Genomic DNA, 13758 nt, shown 5'->3' on the forward strand with positions numbered 1-13758 from the left:
ACATAGGACAGACAACCTTTCACGCTCACATTCACACCTACGGGCAATTTTAGAGTCACCAATGAACCTAACGATGTGTTTGGACTGTGGGAGGAACGCCCGGAGAACCCAGAGGGAACCCACGCATACACGGGGAGAACATGCAAACTCAACACAGCAAGGCCCACCGGGAACTAGGAACCTTCTAGCTGTGAGGCGACAGCGCTAACTACTGGTTCACCGTGAATATGTTGATTATTTGAAATTAATCTCATTGCTTACCTTTTTTCAGTGTTGGAAGAAGTATTGATATCCTTAAATTAAGAAGAAGTGCTTATACTACAGTGTAAAAATACTTGATTTTAAGTAAAAGTCCTTAATTCAGAATATGAAGTAATCTCTCGTGAACCTCTTTTATTTACGGACACTTTCTTTCTAGTGCATAAACACTAATCGGTTTAAAAACAAGGTGGCAGCCATCTCTGCAATGCCAGTCTTGACACTGAACTGGTCAGGGTACATAATCTTAACACATTTTGTGGTTGAAACATGTACATGCTAAATGCTATGCTACTTAGATATAGCACACAAATATAACTTACTTTAGTAATAGTACTTAGCTTCAACGCTATTAATTAGAAAGTATTTGTTTGGGAACGTTGGGACTTTATTATTGTTCATGCAGCTTAAGAAGATTTTTGAAGAAACCAACAGTTAACAAGAGAATAAATGGTCCTTTCTTGAGATACATTGGATATAGGGATGCACGATATTGGATTTTTTGGCGATATCGGATATGCCGATATTTTACATTTTTTCCTGCACACCTAATTGCAGAGATCATCAACTCTCTTCTGTATTGGAATTAGCGTACAGTATAATGGTGATACTCTTATCACATTTGTTACAACGGTCGGGGTGACGGGTCTTGAGATGGTTAATCAAGTTTGTAGTGTTGAAAGACTTTGCCTTGGCTCCTCCTCGCATCACCGAAGCTGAGCAGTCATTGCAAATAGCAGTTTTGCTTTCTATTTCGGACACTTTGAAAAACACACCACGGACATTTTGGCTTCTAACTCTCTCATGCTGCAGGTAGACACACGTGACGTCATCACGCTGCGCCGCGCAGGTCTTCTTCGCGCTGGGGACATTGCGCCGAGGTCGGGCATTTAATCAAGTATGCAGCAGCCAATTATTTTATCGGTTAATTATATCAGCATTATATATATATTATATAAGCCAATATCGGCCGATACCGATAGCGTGCCAATAATATCGTGCATCCCTAATTGGACACATGGATTTATATTTATTAATCTTACTGGATACAGCCCCACGGCTTGTTTTGTAGTCAAGAGCAGAAATGCTATAACTGCTGAGGAAGAAAACCAACATATTACAACACTCAGATATTGTTGCTTCTTTGAAGTTCAGTCAGAAAATAAACAGTTTCATAGTTTGTTACACACAGGTGATTTTATTGTGTTTAAGGTTAAATCATCCCAGTGTCCCCATCTGAGGACACTTTTTAAAACTTCCTGTTCGAAGGTAATGCTTCATTTTAAACCCTTCAGGTCCTTCTGATCTTAAAAAGCAAGGAGAAAGTGAAAATGTACACCAGACGAAAGCTTCAGTCTTAGAAGGTAAATCAAATACACACACGTATTATCAGCAAAATATAATCATGGTGTCAAAGTGAACACTGTTATTCTGCAGAAAAATGTCCCCTGTGCGTGGTTTACTGTTATATATGACACCATTAGATTGTAAATTCTGTTGCACTAATGTGAAAGCAGAATTTTACTGATGAAGTTACTTCACGTGAAACTTGTTTTAATTACTTTTTAGCCAGTAAAATTTGACATAAGTCAACATTAGTTTGGATGAGTTAAACCACAAGTACCAAACAGGTTCATGATTCTCTCAGCAGTTGATTAAATATAGTAATTTACAGCAGTCAAACACTTTACAGGCTTTATGTTATACATGTTCACTTGTCCCTCTGCTAGTCATTTCATGAATCAACACACACGCAGCACTAGTACAGTAGGAGTGTTTCAACAGACAATAAGACAATGCCAGCATTTTTTTATACAACCAGTATTTTACAGTACGTCAGAAAATGAAAATAAATCTAGAATACATTATTCCGAGTAATCTTCTATATAACTTTTGAACTACATTCTGATTTATTATGGAGTTGAATTTGCAGAAAGCCGTCTGAAATAAGTTCTAAAAACACATTAAATGTTAACAAATGGTGTGTTTATAATAAGAAATGAAAAGGCGTTTCAAGTTAATTTGATGGAGACAATAAAAAATGTGAGGTTTAAGAGTGGTTCAGTGTTTCCTCAAGACATGTTACAGCTGAACATATTAAAAAACATAAGAAGCCCTGCAGAAAATATAAAACACAGCAAGCAATAGGCTAATGTTGCTATAATCACTCAGAAACCAGAACACATCATAAATATATAAGTGTACAGTACATCAGTTTTTAGTCGCTGTAAAACCTGTTTTTTCCTTTGTGCGTTAAATGCATCAGAAAAACCACTAAGAAGGGAAAACTGTGACAGAAGGAGTGTAGTGAAATCTAAATCCAGGAAAACCACACAAGGAGTGAAATGTTCGATTTGTTTGTATTACTCTGCAGATAAACCTTCATCTTCAGTCTGTTATAGTGACATTTGTACCGAACATTACCATTTTACATGAGCGAGGCGGGGAAAATTTGGATCAAGCTTAATGCAAATTGCAACATTAGTCAGCTAAAATCCTTTTAAAAATTAGCTTAAAGTTAAAAAATACTGAAAAATATGTTTTTCTAATTTCTAGTAGTTTTCTAATAGGGCTAGCATAAAGTTAGCTTATTTTCAGCAGGTTAACACCAGCACCTCATGTCCATTAGGCTGTATAAGGTAATTTAGCTTAGTATTTCTCTCCTAACACAACCTCACACAGTACAAGCAGAGCAAATTTGGCTGTTTTTTTACTGATAATAAATACAGTAAGACCCTTCTTGGGCCAGCAGGAAAACTATTGTAGCTAGCAAGCAACAGCTAACAAGCTAACAGGCGGAAAACTACTAGCATCTGTCACAATATCTCTCAGAGCTTCTATCTACTTTGTTTGAAATGTGCTGTTTACTCCCTACTTGGATTTTGTTCTAAGGTTTGTACATAGTTTTATTTTATTAAGACTTAGTGAAAAGAGAAAATGAAGCTTAACATGCTAGCCAGCTTACCAACTGTCATTCAACAACTGTCAGTGAGTTAGCTAACTTACTGTCATTTAACAACTTTCAGTGAGCTAGGTAGCATACTGTCACTTAACAACTGTAAGTTAGCTAGCTAACTTACTAACTGTATTTAAAAATGTTCAGTAAGCTAGCTAGCTTACTAACCATCATTCAACAACTGTCAGTAAGCTAGCAAGCTTACTAACTATCATTCAACAACTGTCAGTAAGCTAGCTAGCTTACTAACCATCATTCAACAACTGTCAGTAAGCTAGCTAGCTTACTAACTGTCATTTGACAACTGACAGCTAAGTTTATACCCTGGTCGCTAATGGCACTCAAGGCTAATAACTGTCTAAAAAAATGTGCCTTTTGTGTGAGTTTATACTCTGACAGACAACTGTTAGATAAAAATAGAAGTTGCTACTATATTAAAATGCTATGATAGTTTAAAATCTCTCGTATGGACGATTTTAAATGCCTGAATAAAAACATATCAAACACAGTAGAAGACAGTACAGGTTTCCCAACAATAAATGTGAAGCCCTGTTATTTCTTTTCAGTTGCTGGTGCTGATAACAATGTGTTCTATATCACTATTATCACTACTATATCTATTAGTTAGTTTGATTTGTTTTTTGTAAGCATTTTTCCTAAGCCGACCTCTCTTTGGACAGTTTGCTAGTGTTCAATGGACCAAATTCTGAAGGTCAATGTTCACAAAGGATAGAAAAGGATGTTTTTTCCGCCCCTGCCAACAAATCTCTTATTCGTTGTGATTCCATTTAAATAAATATAAATAGTGCGACCACGCGTTTAAGGTGCAGAAGAAGCTCAGCAAGCTAAGGTCCAAACTATTCAGGATTAGTGCATAAGGGATGTTACAATGAAAGGAAATGAGCTGGCTTTTCACAGCAGCAGAGTACCTTTTCTGTATTTGAAATGTTTGCAGACCACTACCCAGCAAACACCTGAGGCGTGAGGGGCGGTGGCAGGTTGTCATTGTCCAGGTTGTTGGCGTCAATGGCGGAAATGGTGCGAGGCTGAATCTCCAGAGGATACTTCTCCAGGATGTCGTTCACCTCCCGCTGTACAGCCTGTGGCCAGGACAGGAGGTCGGCCTGCAGGCTCTGAGCAGCCTCCATCACCGTCTCCTGTCGGCTGCTGAGGCCCGACAGCAGCTCCAGGTTTTGATTGAGCTGAGCCAGGACTGGGTTTGTGGGGGCCACGTCGGGTGCTGGGCCAGCGCCGGGCCACTCCCCCTCTGAGCTGTTGAAACGCGGCGAGGCTTGGCCCGACATGTAGCGCTCGAATTCCTCTGGGGAAAGGTTGAGAGACTGAGCATCCAACTTCTCGATAAAGGCGGCTGCACAGCACTGAAAAACACAGAGAGATGTTTGAGGTAAGATGTCTGAGAAAACATGTTTTCAGGGCCCTTGACCTGATTAGGTGAGTGTTGCTTTTGCAGGTAAATATTTGTCAAACTGTTATGGAACAACCCACACAGCTTATTTTTACTCCCCTTCTTCTGTACCAGACTTAGTACCAACTGTGAAACGCCTACAGCTCAAACCGGGTCTGACAGGGACTGAAATGGGATAAAGTGTATAAAAGCAGACCAGGTTGGTGAAGAAGTATCCGTCCTCTCCGGTCATCAGCCTGCTGGGGTTGCAGAATCGGGTGATGTACTGGATGTTGGACTGCAGCCGGGGAGGGTTCGCTTTCAGGACGATGTAAATGAGCGCCGGGAGGAAGTCGTCCGCTGAGGCCGGCTCGTTCTTGGTGATCCTAATGGCGCTGAAGATGTGTTTACTGCAGCGTGTGATGCAGCCGAGTTTCTCCCGAGGAACCCTCTTCGAGTCCATCTCAATGATATCTGGAACAGACAAAAATATACAAGTCATCAGGGGTTGGGTAGATCAACGTGTCATCGGGCAGTTTCCTGCAAAAAACATTAAAGGTGCAGTTCATCCATACTTCATATTAATATTAATGAATTAATCAGTTGATCAACATTATTTTTGGGCCGCATACCTCAATGTTTAAGTCTATTATTTAATCTAAAGGGCTATATTAAAACACACACTGCAGCTGTGTCTCAATTGAGGGGCTGCATCCTTCAAAGGAAGCAGGATGTGAGTCATTCGTAGCCTGTGCAGACGCTGAGGCCGAACTGAAATAAGACGGTCTGGTCTACCGAGGATTTCCTGTTTGCGTCACCAGCTGTTCCTGCCCTTAACCTTGAGTCACAAAGCATCGCTCCTGTCACCTAGCAACAGGTAACTAGCTAACATAACTAACATCACGGAACTTAACCTATTATTTTAAAGATAATTTAAAGTTTCAGGGCTCCTTTTGTTTTTTTTTAACATTTTATTCTGTTGAGTTGAAGCCAAAAACGTTTACATATAAAAGTGTTTATATGCGCTCGCTTGAATTGGCGCACAATGAATCTACGGTGGGCTACGATGGATGCACCCAATGGATCCTATGTGGCCCGGGAAACAGAGGAAACATTTGTCGGCCACATCTGAAGGAGCCTTCGAAATGGGACAGCCTTCGACGCGCTGCTGTACGTCCTTCGAAGGATGCGGCCCCTGAATTAGGACACAGCTGATTTTTAAATTATTATAATTAATAATTAAAGAAAAAAAATAACTGATCCGTCTCTGGTCTTACTCGCAGCCCCGCTCACTTTCCTCTAATGGCATCTACACTTGCAGATAATATGTCTGAGATTTTTACCTCCACCCCAATGGTGATGAGTGTGTGTGTGTGTATGTTTGTGTGGTCCTGCTGTGTGTTAGTTGTACCCTGTCCTTTTTCAGGCATTAAAATTAATTGTTATTATTAATTGCAAGTACTTTTTTATAATTAAAAGTAAGAAAAAAAGATCTTTGGGGAAATAAAAGGAATGCTACGAGCTGGAGGAGAGTGTCTGATTAACTGACAGTATGTGTTGCAACAACCTTGCGCTGAAGCCTCCGTGTCATGAGTAGACAGTTTGTTGTTAGCTGTAGGACTGAGCAATAACCACAACAGTATCCACCCAAACATTTGCAGGTTTGTTTACATGCTGTCGAATGTGCTGCAGACGGGAATCTAACTTGACAACAGGCTCTAGCTGTGCACTTTTCAGGACGTGAACGTTTGTCTGGTCGCTTGTTCAACAACCAGACGTTCATGTTGTTAAGTTTAAGAAGAAGGAGACTTGTGCATTAAAGCAAGTTTTGTAAGTTGCTCAGCGTCTGTGTCTCTTGTGTTGTTTCGCCGGCTGCTGTCTGGCTCAGCGCGACCATCTGTTCTGCTTATGATAGACTAGCATGACAGCTTTATTCAAATATGGCTGAAAAAGAAGCAATTTAATAAGCTGTCTGGAAACAAGTTCTCCAGCTATGTAGACATAAACTAACTAGTTTTAATTAGCATTCTTCCCTTTTAGTTTCTAAAACATTTTCCTCAACACATTTGGTGTACAGAACAGATATGAATGTTTTAAAAGAAGAAAACATTTTAGATATAACTAGACTTATTAAATGCAGCCGTGATGTCGGTTCAAGCACACACTCTGACCTGTTATCGCTTTGACCACATTCTCAGAGACTTCAGGGATTTCTTCGTCCATGGACACACAAAGCATCTGGATGGTCACCCAGTGTAAAGCCCTGAAACACAGAGAACAAACAGAGCTGCATGGAGGAGCTAGTAAAAAGGCTCTTATGTAATCAGCAGCACAAAGCACACAGCACTCAGACAGGAGTTTTTACACATCCGCTGAACTAAAACCAGAACCAGATCTAATTGAATCCCAGGAGGCTCACCTAATCCTCTTCTGTGTGGCCAAGTCCTTCTTCTCATCATCGGTGGTTTCAGGACAGAACACGCTCTTATACAGACGAGTCATTATGTACTTCTCCACCTGGTCCATCACCTGCTCCACAGACTCTGAGGAGCCTGGAAAAAATGATTTATCACACCGTGTTAGAGCTGCATGGTGTGTTCACACGGAAAGCAAAGCGAATACACTCCAACATGTGTTGATTACAGGATACTTTAGCTAATCTATTCGCTTTGGTTAAACATGTCCCACGAATAATCTGGCATGTCAGCATGCGTTAAAGCGCTGTTGTTTCTGTCTAAAACGTCAACAAGAGGCGCATTCAGCTCCTATGATTCCCCACCTTCTCCAGGGACTCTGTCTGGATTTCACTTTACTGCTGCTTTCTGCTACTTGAGGCTGACCAGTGCCCAACTTAACGTCCTGTTAGCTTGTTCAGGCTCAGCTCAGATCAGAAACAACTACCAGGATTGTTTCAGCTGTGGAGCACCCGTCCGTCCGTCTCCGGTGATTGAGAGTTTCCCTGTAATTAGCGAGTCGCCCAGCGGCAGCAAACTAGTCTACTTAAGTGGTATGAACCTGAAATAACCCCAAGAACTAACTGAAGACTGAGCTTTTATTTGATTGTAATAAGCGGTTTAAAAGGATGTCTAACTACCTACATGGCGCAGATTAAGAAGTACAAATTCATGCTTTGTTAGGTGTGTCTGCAAAACTAAATTTAAAAAGCACATTTTTTTAATGGAGTTATTTTGAACATTTCAGATAATCTTTCAGGTTGCAGGAAGATCAAACCAATTCCAAGCTTTCACAAATGCAACATCACGAAAACCCGCAACAATTTTTTCAGCTTGTACGAAAACATGAATGACGCATATTTGTGCAGCACTAGAAAAATCACTCCACTGACTTCGTGTGTAATCTTGTCTGCAAAAAATTAGCTTCACTTTTGGTCTTAACACACCTTAAAACTGGGCAGTAAATCCTCCTAGGGTGCTACAAACTCATATACAGCTCCAGAAAAGATTAAGAGACCACTTTAAAAATATGTTTTTCTCTAACATTTATGTGTAAAATGAACTTTTGTTCAATTGTAAACAACATTTTCTCCAACTTCCAAATCAAATATTCTTGTTTAGGTCTTTCATCTGCAGAAAATGACGACTGCTTAAGAAACCAAAAGTTGCCAAAAAGGTGTTTTTCAGAGCTTGAATGACGTAAAGAAGTTCATGTTCATGTTGAAACAACAGAATGCTAATGTTTTTTAATGACAAGTTCAGAATCAATATTTGGTGGAATAACCTGTTTTTTAATCACAGCGTTCATGCGTCTCTGCATGCTCTCCACCAGTCTGTCACAGTGCTGATGGGTGACGTTGGGCCGCTCTTGGAGCAGCTCGGCTTTGTGGCTATCCTCCTCTTAATCACATTCAGGAGGTTTTCAACGGGGTTCAGATCTGGATTGGGCCGGCCATGACAAGTAGAGAGGTGCTGATTTAAGGAAAACTTGGAGTGGTCTCTTAATTTTTTCCGGAGCTTTATATAACTGCTAATGGAAAGGATTGTTAAATGTCACTGAACGCAGGTGAGATCTCTGAACAAACCTTTAAAGTGACCCAACAAGCGGTCAGCCAGGTTCTGGTAGAAATCCTGAACACACTCGGACAGCTCGTCGGCACTCAGGTCCTGAAAAGACAGGGAGTTAGAAGGTCACAAAATGCTCATCAGGTCATGAAAACCGTTAAAATGTGATCTTAAAATAGACCTTCTTGCTCGACATGTTTATGATGAAGGCTCGGCACTGCTTGTGGATCTCCCGACCCGGCTTCTGGAGGTTTTTCAAGAAGTCCACAAAGTCCTTGGACACTTGGTCTGTTTCGAAGCTAGCATGGCGGCTAAGAGACGGGCTGGTTGTCCTGCCTTCTTGAGTTTCTGATGAGAAAACATCCCATTGAGAAATAAACACAGTCCTCTGCAATCTGCGTCTACGAGGAGCAAAGTCTGTGAGCCAACATTAACATTTACTCTGTTCTATTCAAGTGTCCCAGTAAGACGTGATAGTTAAACATTGAGCTAACATGCACACCAACAGAATCCTGAAACTGAAGCCACTTAATGGAATCCAGCCTTCCCAAGTTTTATCATTTATAACTGTGCTTTTTACTACTGTGTGAAATCAAATGTCTGCAGTGACAGAAGGACAGACTTGTAGCTGTGTGCTGCTCAGAATGTCGCACCTTTCTTGGGAGCAGTGCGTGACGAAGGGCTGAAGAACTTCTTAACAGTGGTCACTTTCCGGGTCTTCTCATTCGTCTTCTTCTCCTCGAACTTGGAGAAGGGTCCCAGCGAGGCGTGCGCTGGGTGTGGTTGCGGTGCTGCGGACTGAGAGTGGGACTGTGTCTGCGCTCCATGACTGCTGGCATAGGCTGCCTCCTCCTCTCGCTGCAACCTGGAGCCAAGGACATTTTACAGAGCAGAATAAAAAGGAAACTTACTCATTAAAAACTAATCTTGTCTGAATAATAAACTGTGCTGTAATATTCTGTTTTTCACCCCAGATGGTGAGAGTGTTGATGAAGCAGACGGTCTTACTTTTCTGCCAGCGCCCAGTCGTCCTGGATCTGTTTCTGCCGTACCCGCTGGTACTCCTCCCTCCAGCACTTGGAGCACAGGCCCTGCCACGCTGCGTTGCCATAGTAACCACATCCCTTTTTGCACAGCAGGTCCGATTGGTCCACATGTATCCCCCGTCGCTCGGTCCGCTGACTCATGATGCTGGACAACCTGGAATGAAAAATTGATCATCTTATTATTTATAGTTTCTTTGTCTGCACTGCAGGACTCGTCTCTACACACTTGTCTGCACTGTTAACTTAAGACATTTTAATATGCACAGTTAATATGCACTTTACCTAATGCACAAATCTCACAGTTCGGCAGAGGCCTTTCTATGTCATGTAGTTTAGGTACTAGGCATGCAAACCCAACTGAATGCTAACGCGTGTGCTGGAAATGTACTGTTTTGGTTTACTCACAACTCTTCCTCCTTGTATAGGAGTGTTACGACTGTAGATCATAACGTGCGGTCTGTCCTGTCTGTGTTGGATGTCTGTGTGTTTTTTCTTTCCATGCAAATAGGTGTGTACCAATCGCAGCAGGTGATTGGTGGATTGACTTCCATCTCCTTTCCTTATATAAACACCAAGATGGCATCCCTGCAGTGCCAGAGGGACAACATCTATCTCCTCTCTCACCATCCTTTGTCTCAGAGCAGATGCATAGCTCGTTTTCTGTTAGAAGAAGTAGGGGTGAATTCCCACTTTATTTAACGTTATTTTTCTGCGGTTTTTGTTAGTTAGGGAGGTAAGTGATTGTATTCTGGTTTCTTTCCTTTCTCAGTTCATTTGTTATGTAAATAAACCCTTGATTTTGTGATATCTTGAACTATCGGTCTTTGTGGCTGCTTGGGCCTTTTTTTAATGTTGTGTCTAGGCGACTCCCTAGACACCCCTATTTCTATTATATTATTTTCTTATAGTTTAGTATAATATTTTGATGTACATATTTCTATCTTCCAGTGTTAGGGTATAATTACCGTTTATTTATATTTACTGTGTATCTACATTTCTGCTGTTACACCACTCTTCAGACAAAGCAGGCAGCTGCTTATAGATAAAGAACTATAAAAGCCCACTGTACACTACCTGCCCAGCACCAAACACTACACAGACAAAGTCAGAAACCAGCTGGTGAACATAGTCCAGCATAAAGCCAGATATTTCCCCGAGGCGCTGGTGGAGACCAAACACAGAACTAAAAGTGAGTTAAAAATTGAGGGGCAATTCAGTGTTTGCAGCAGGGCAAGTAAAATTAACTACGTGCATAAACTAAAAATACGTGGTATATGAAACTACAGTTAGAATAGAAGTAAAAATAAAAACTGTACAAGTGCAATTAACGACAGGCAAAAGAGACAGTGGTTTGGTGTGATAATTTGCAGCAGATTCAGCAGGTCTAATATATGTAAACAGAATACACCAGACTAATATAATGATGGAGAATACTTGGTTAAAAATATAAACGCAACACTTTTGTTTCTGCACCCATTTTTCATGAGCTGAACTCAAAGATCTAAGACATCTGTGGCATTGTTCTGTGTGATAAAACTGCACATTTTAGAGTGGCCTTTTATTGTGGCCAGCCTAAGGCACACCTGTGCCATTATCATGCTGTCTAATCAGCATCTAGATATGCCACACCTGTGAGGTGGATGGATTATCTCGGCAAAGGAGAAGTGCTCACTAACACAGATTTAGACAAATTTGTGAACAATGTTTGAGAGAAATAGGCCTTTTGTGTTCATTGAAAAAGTCTTAGATCTTTGAGTTCAGCTCAAGAAAAATGGGAGCAAAAACAAAAGTGTTGTGTTTACATTTTTGTTCAGTGTATATAGCAATATAAGGACACAAACATTTGGTATATAATGTAATAAAACAGTAAAATATATTAAATTAATATAGTATAATACAGTATGAGATATAAGATATATTATAAGGTAATATGAAGTTATATAAAGTGACATAACATTTAGTACAGTAGAGTTGCTCCTTGCTGGATATGTAAATAAGCAACTATTCGCTTCAAGTTAAATTAGAAATCAAACTTAGTGGATATGACCAAACACATTTGCCAAAAATCTAATTAGCACAAAGTAATTCCTGAGTAATATAAATGAAAATGCTACACAGGTAACCCGGGAGCTTTGGACCCTGACCCGGCTTTGCCTGCTGTACAAAGACTGCTTGAGACGGATTTGATTGAGTCTGTTCAGGAACCTTAACTGTATATTATTTTTTCATGGTAATAAGTGGGTTAAGATGCAAAAGAAAACCATTTAGTCTGTTATTAAGGTTTTATTCTCCATCAAGCCTCCAGCTCAGCCTAACTTTTCTTGAGGGATAAACATGATTCTTACTAAATTCCCTGATTCCCGAAGTGCAATGCTAACCTCATCATAGATATGTTTGAGTTATGGTGACTGTGAAGGCAAAACATAGCATATTCACACAATGTTTATACTTATTTTACATTTCAGTAAGCCCTCCTGCTTTGAATGGAGGCATCTGTCACTTAAACTATCACTCGTTACGTGTCTCCACTCATTTATTTAAGTTTTTCCTTTCATTTGTCAGCCTGGCTGTAGGTTAGTTAGCTAAATATGTTGCATTACTTTCTTTAGCTTTAGCAAGGGAGAAAGTTAGCCAAGGGAATCATTCGCACATTATCACGCATGTTAAACTACAACATGTCATGTACATACTTGCGCTGCTAAGCTACTCACCTATTGTGTTTTCACCGATCACAGGCACGAACAGACCTCCTTTTCGTTCCTGTTATGCGAGATGACGAAGCTTCGAAGGGTGAGGACCGTGACGTATCATGATGTCAACCCGGAAGTCTGGCGACCAAAAGACTAGCGCTGACATTAGAAACATTTCTTCACCTTAATATATTAAAGTAGGACCGGACTTTATGTATAAAGTATAAACCGTTTCAAGCGTAAAGGATTGTTGTGGCCAGGTATGCTGGTTAATATATCAGTAGTCTATTTGCTCCCGCATCAGGGACTAATTTTCAAGGATTAGTGCATGTCGTCATGTAGTAAGCAAACTGTGGCCAGGGTCATGTGACATTGCATGCGTAAGGTGAGGAGCGGAAACGATCAAAAATGGTCTAATATAACAACAACAATAATAATAATAAAAAATATATCTATTACAAATTATTATTAGTATTGTTATTAAGGGTTGATTATTGATTAAGATTCTGTATAATATAAAGTTCATGAAAGCTAAGAGTTACTTGTGCACTATTAGACTGTGCTGGGCTGTAACTAAGTATATTCAGTCAAGTTCTGTACTAAGGCTAAGTTATAATCAGCATAATCACAAATATATCATATATATCACACATATTTTCATTGATAAAAGGGAATATAAATTGAATTTTTTTTTGTAATTCATCAGCATTCCTATACTATTTCATAAACTTTTATACATTTTGAGTGTTTTTTTGTATGCATTAAAATTAAAGAGCTAGTGCAGTAAATATCTCTCACAGTGAGCTTACAAGCTGACTTGCTTGTTGACATTAAGGTTAATGATCAGTGGTTGAGTCCAAATGCCAATCTGACTACAAAAAGTGCTGTGACTGTAGTCTGTAATGTATTGGTTACATTTAGGGTAAAGCAGATGAGACAAACTAAGCATGTATTTCTTCCTAAGTTGACAAAGCACCTCAAAAACACTGCACATTTCAATACACTTCTTATGTATTGATTTTTTCCCCCCTTTGTTTTATGCTATGGAGCCACTCATCCAATAAATCCTGAGAGAAATTTTAACAAACTAAGTGAGAGAGAAAACAGAAAAACATATGAGAGGCTGGCAATACTGTATGTCTGCTAAAGATCATAAATGTGACCACACTTTTGACGTGCAACAGTCTTGAAACTTTGAATCAGAAAGGGAAGTGAAATATTGCTTTTCAGCCTGCTATTAAGTTCCTATATAAGGATATTGAAATTGCCTTGGGCTTGCTGTAAGAGGAAGTTGGAGCAGGCAAAAATTGCAAACATAATTTCATTTCAAAATTAGCACTAGTACTCTGCACTTAAACTGCAGAATGATGCGTGGAAATAAGGC

The 13758-nt window shown here is 40.0% G+C and overlaps 1 protein-coding gene across 1 annotated transcript; it reads right to left on the reverse strand.

Annotated features, from left to right (window-relative positions):
- Nucleotides 1-3479: 3479 nt before the first annotated feature.
- Nucleotides 3480-12447, reverse strand: rabgef1 (RAB guanine nucleotide exchange factor (GEF) 1). Its single transcript, XM_069668887.1, has 9 exons — nt 12396-12447; nt 9647-9838; nt 9292-9503; nt 8820-8986; nt 8659-8740; nt 7039-7171; nt 6791-6882; nt 4837-5093; nt 3480-4593 (listed from the first exon to the last, which is right to left on the reverse strand). Exons 2-9 carry the CDS (start codon nt 9823-9825, stop codon nt 4174-4176), a joined length of 1542 nt encoding a protein of 513 aa, XP_069524988.1. The 5' UTR covers nt 9826-9838; nt 12396-12447; the 3' UTR covers nt 3480-4173.
- Between the last annotated feature and the right edge of the window lie 1311 nt (nt 12448-13758).

This window comes from Semicossyphus pulcher, unplaced genomic scaffold (genome assembly GCF_022749685.1).
Source record: "Semicossyphus pulcher isolate SPU_LCO1_2020_fin unplaced genomic scaffold, fSemPul1.0.p SCAF_10, whole genome shotgun sequence".
Taxonomy (NCBI): domain Eukaryota; kingdom Metazoa; phylum Chordata; class Actinopteri; order Labriformes; family Labridae; genus Semicossyphus; species Semicossyphus pulcher.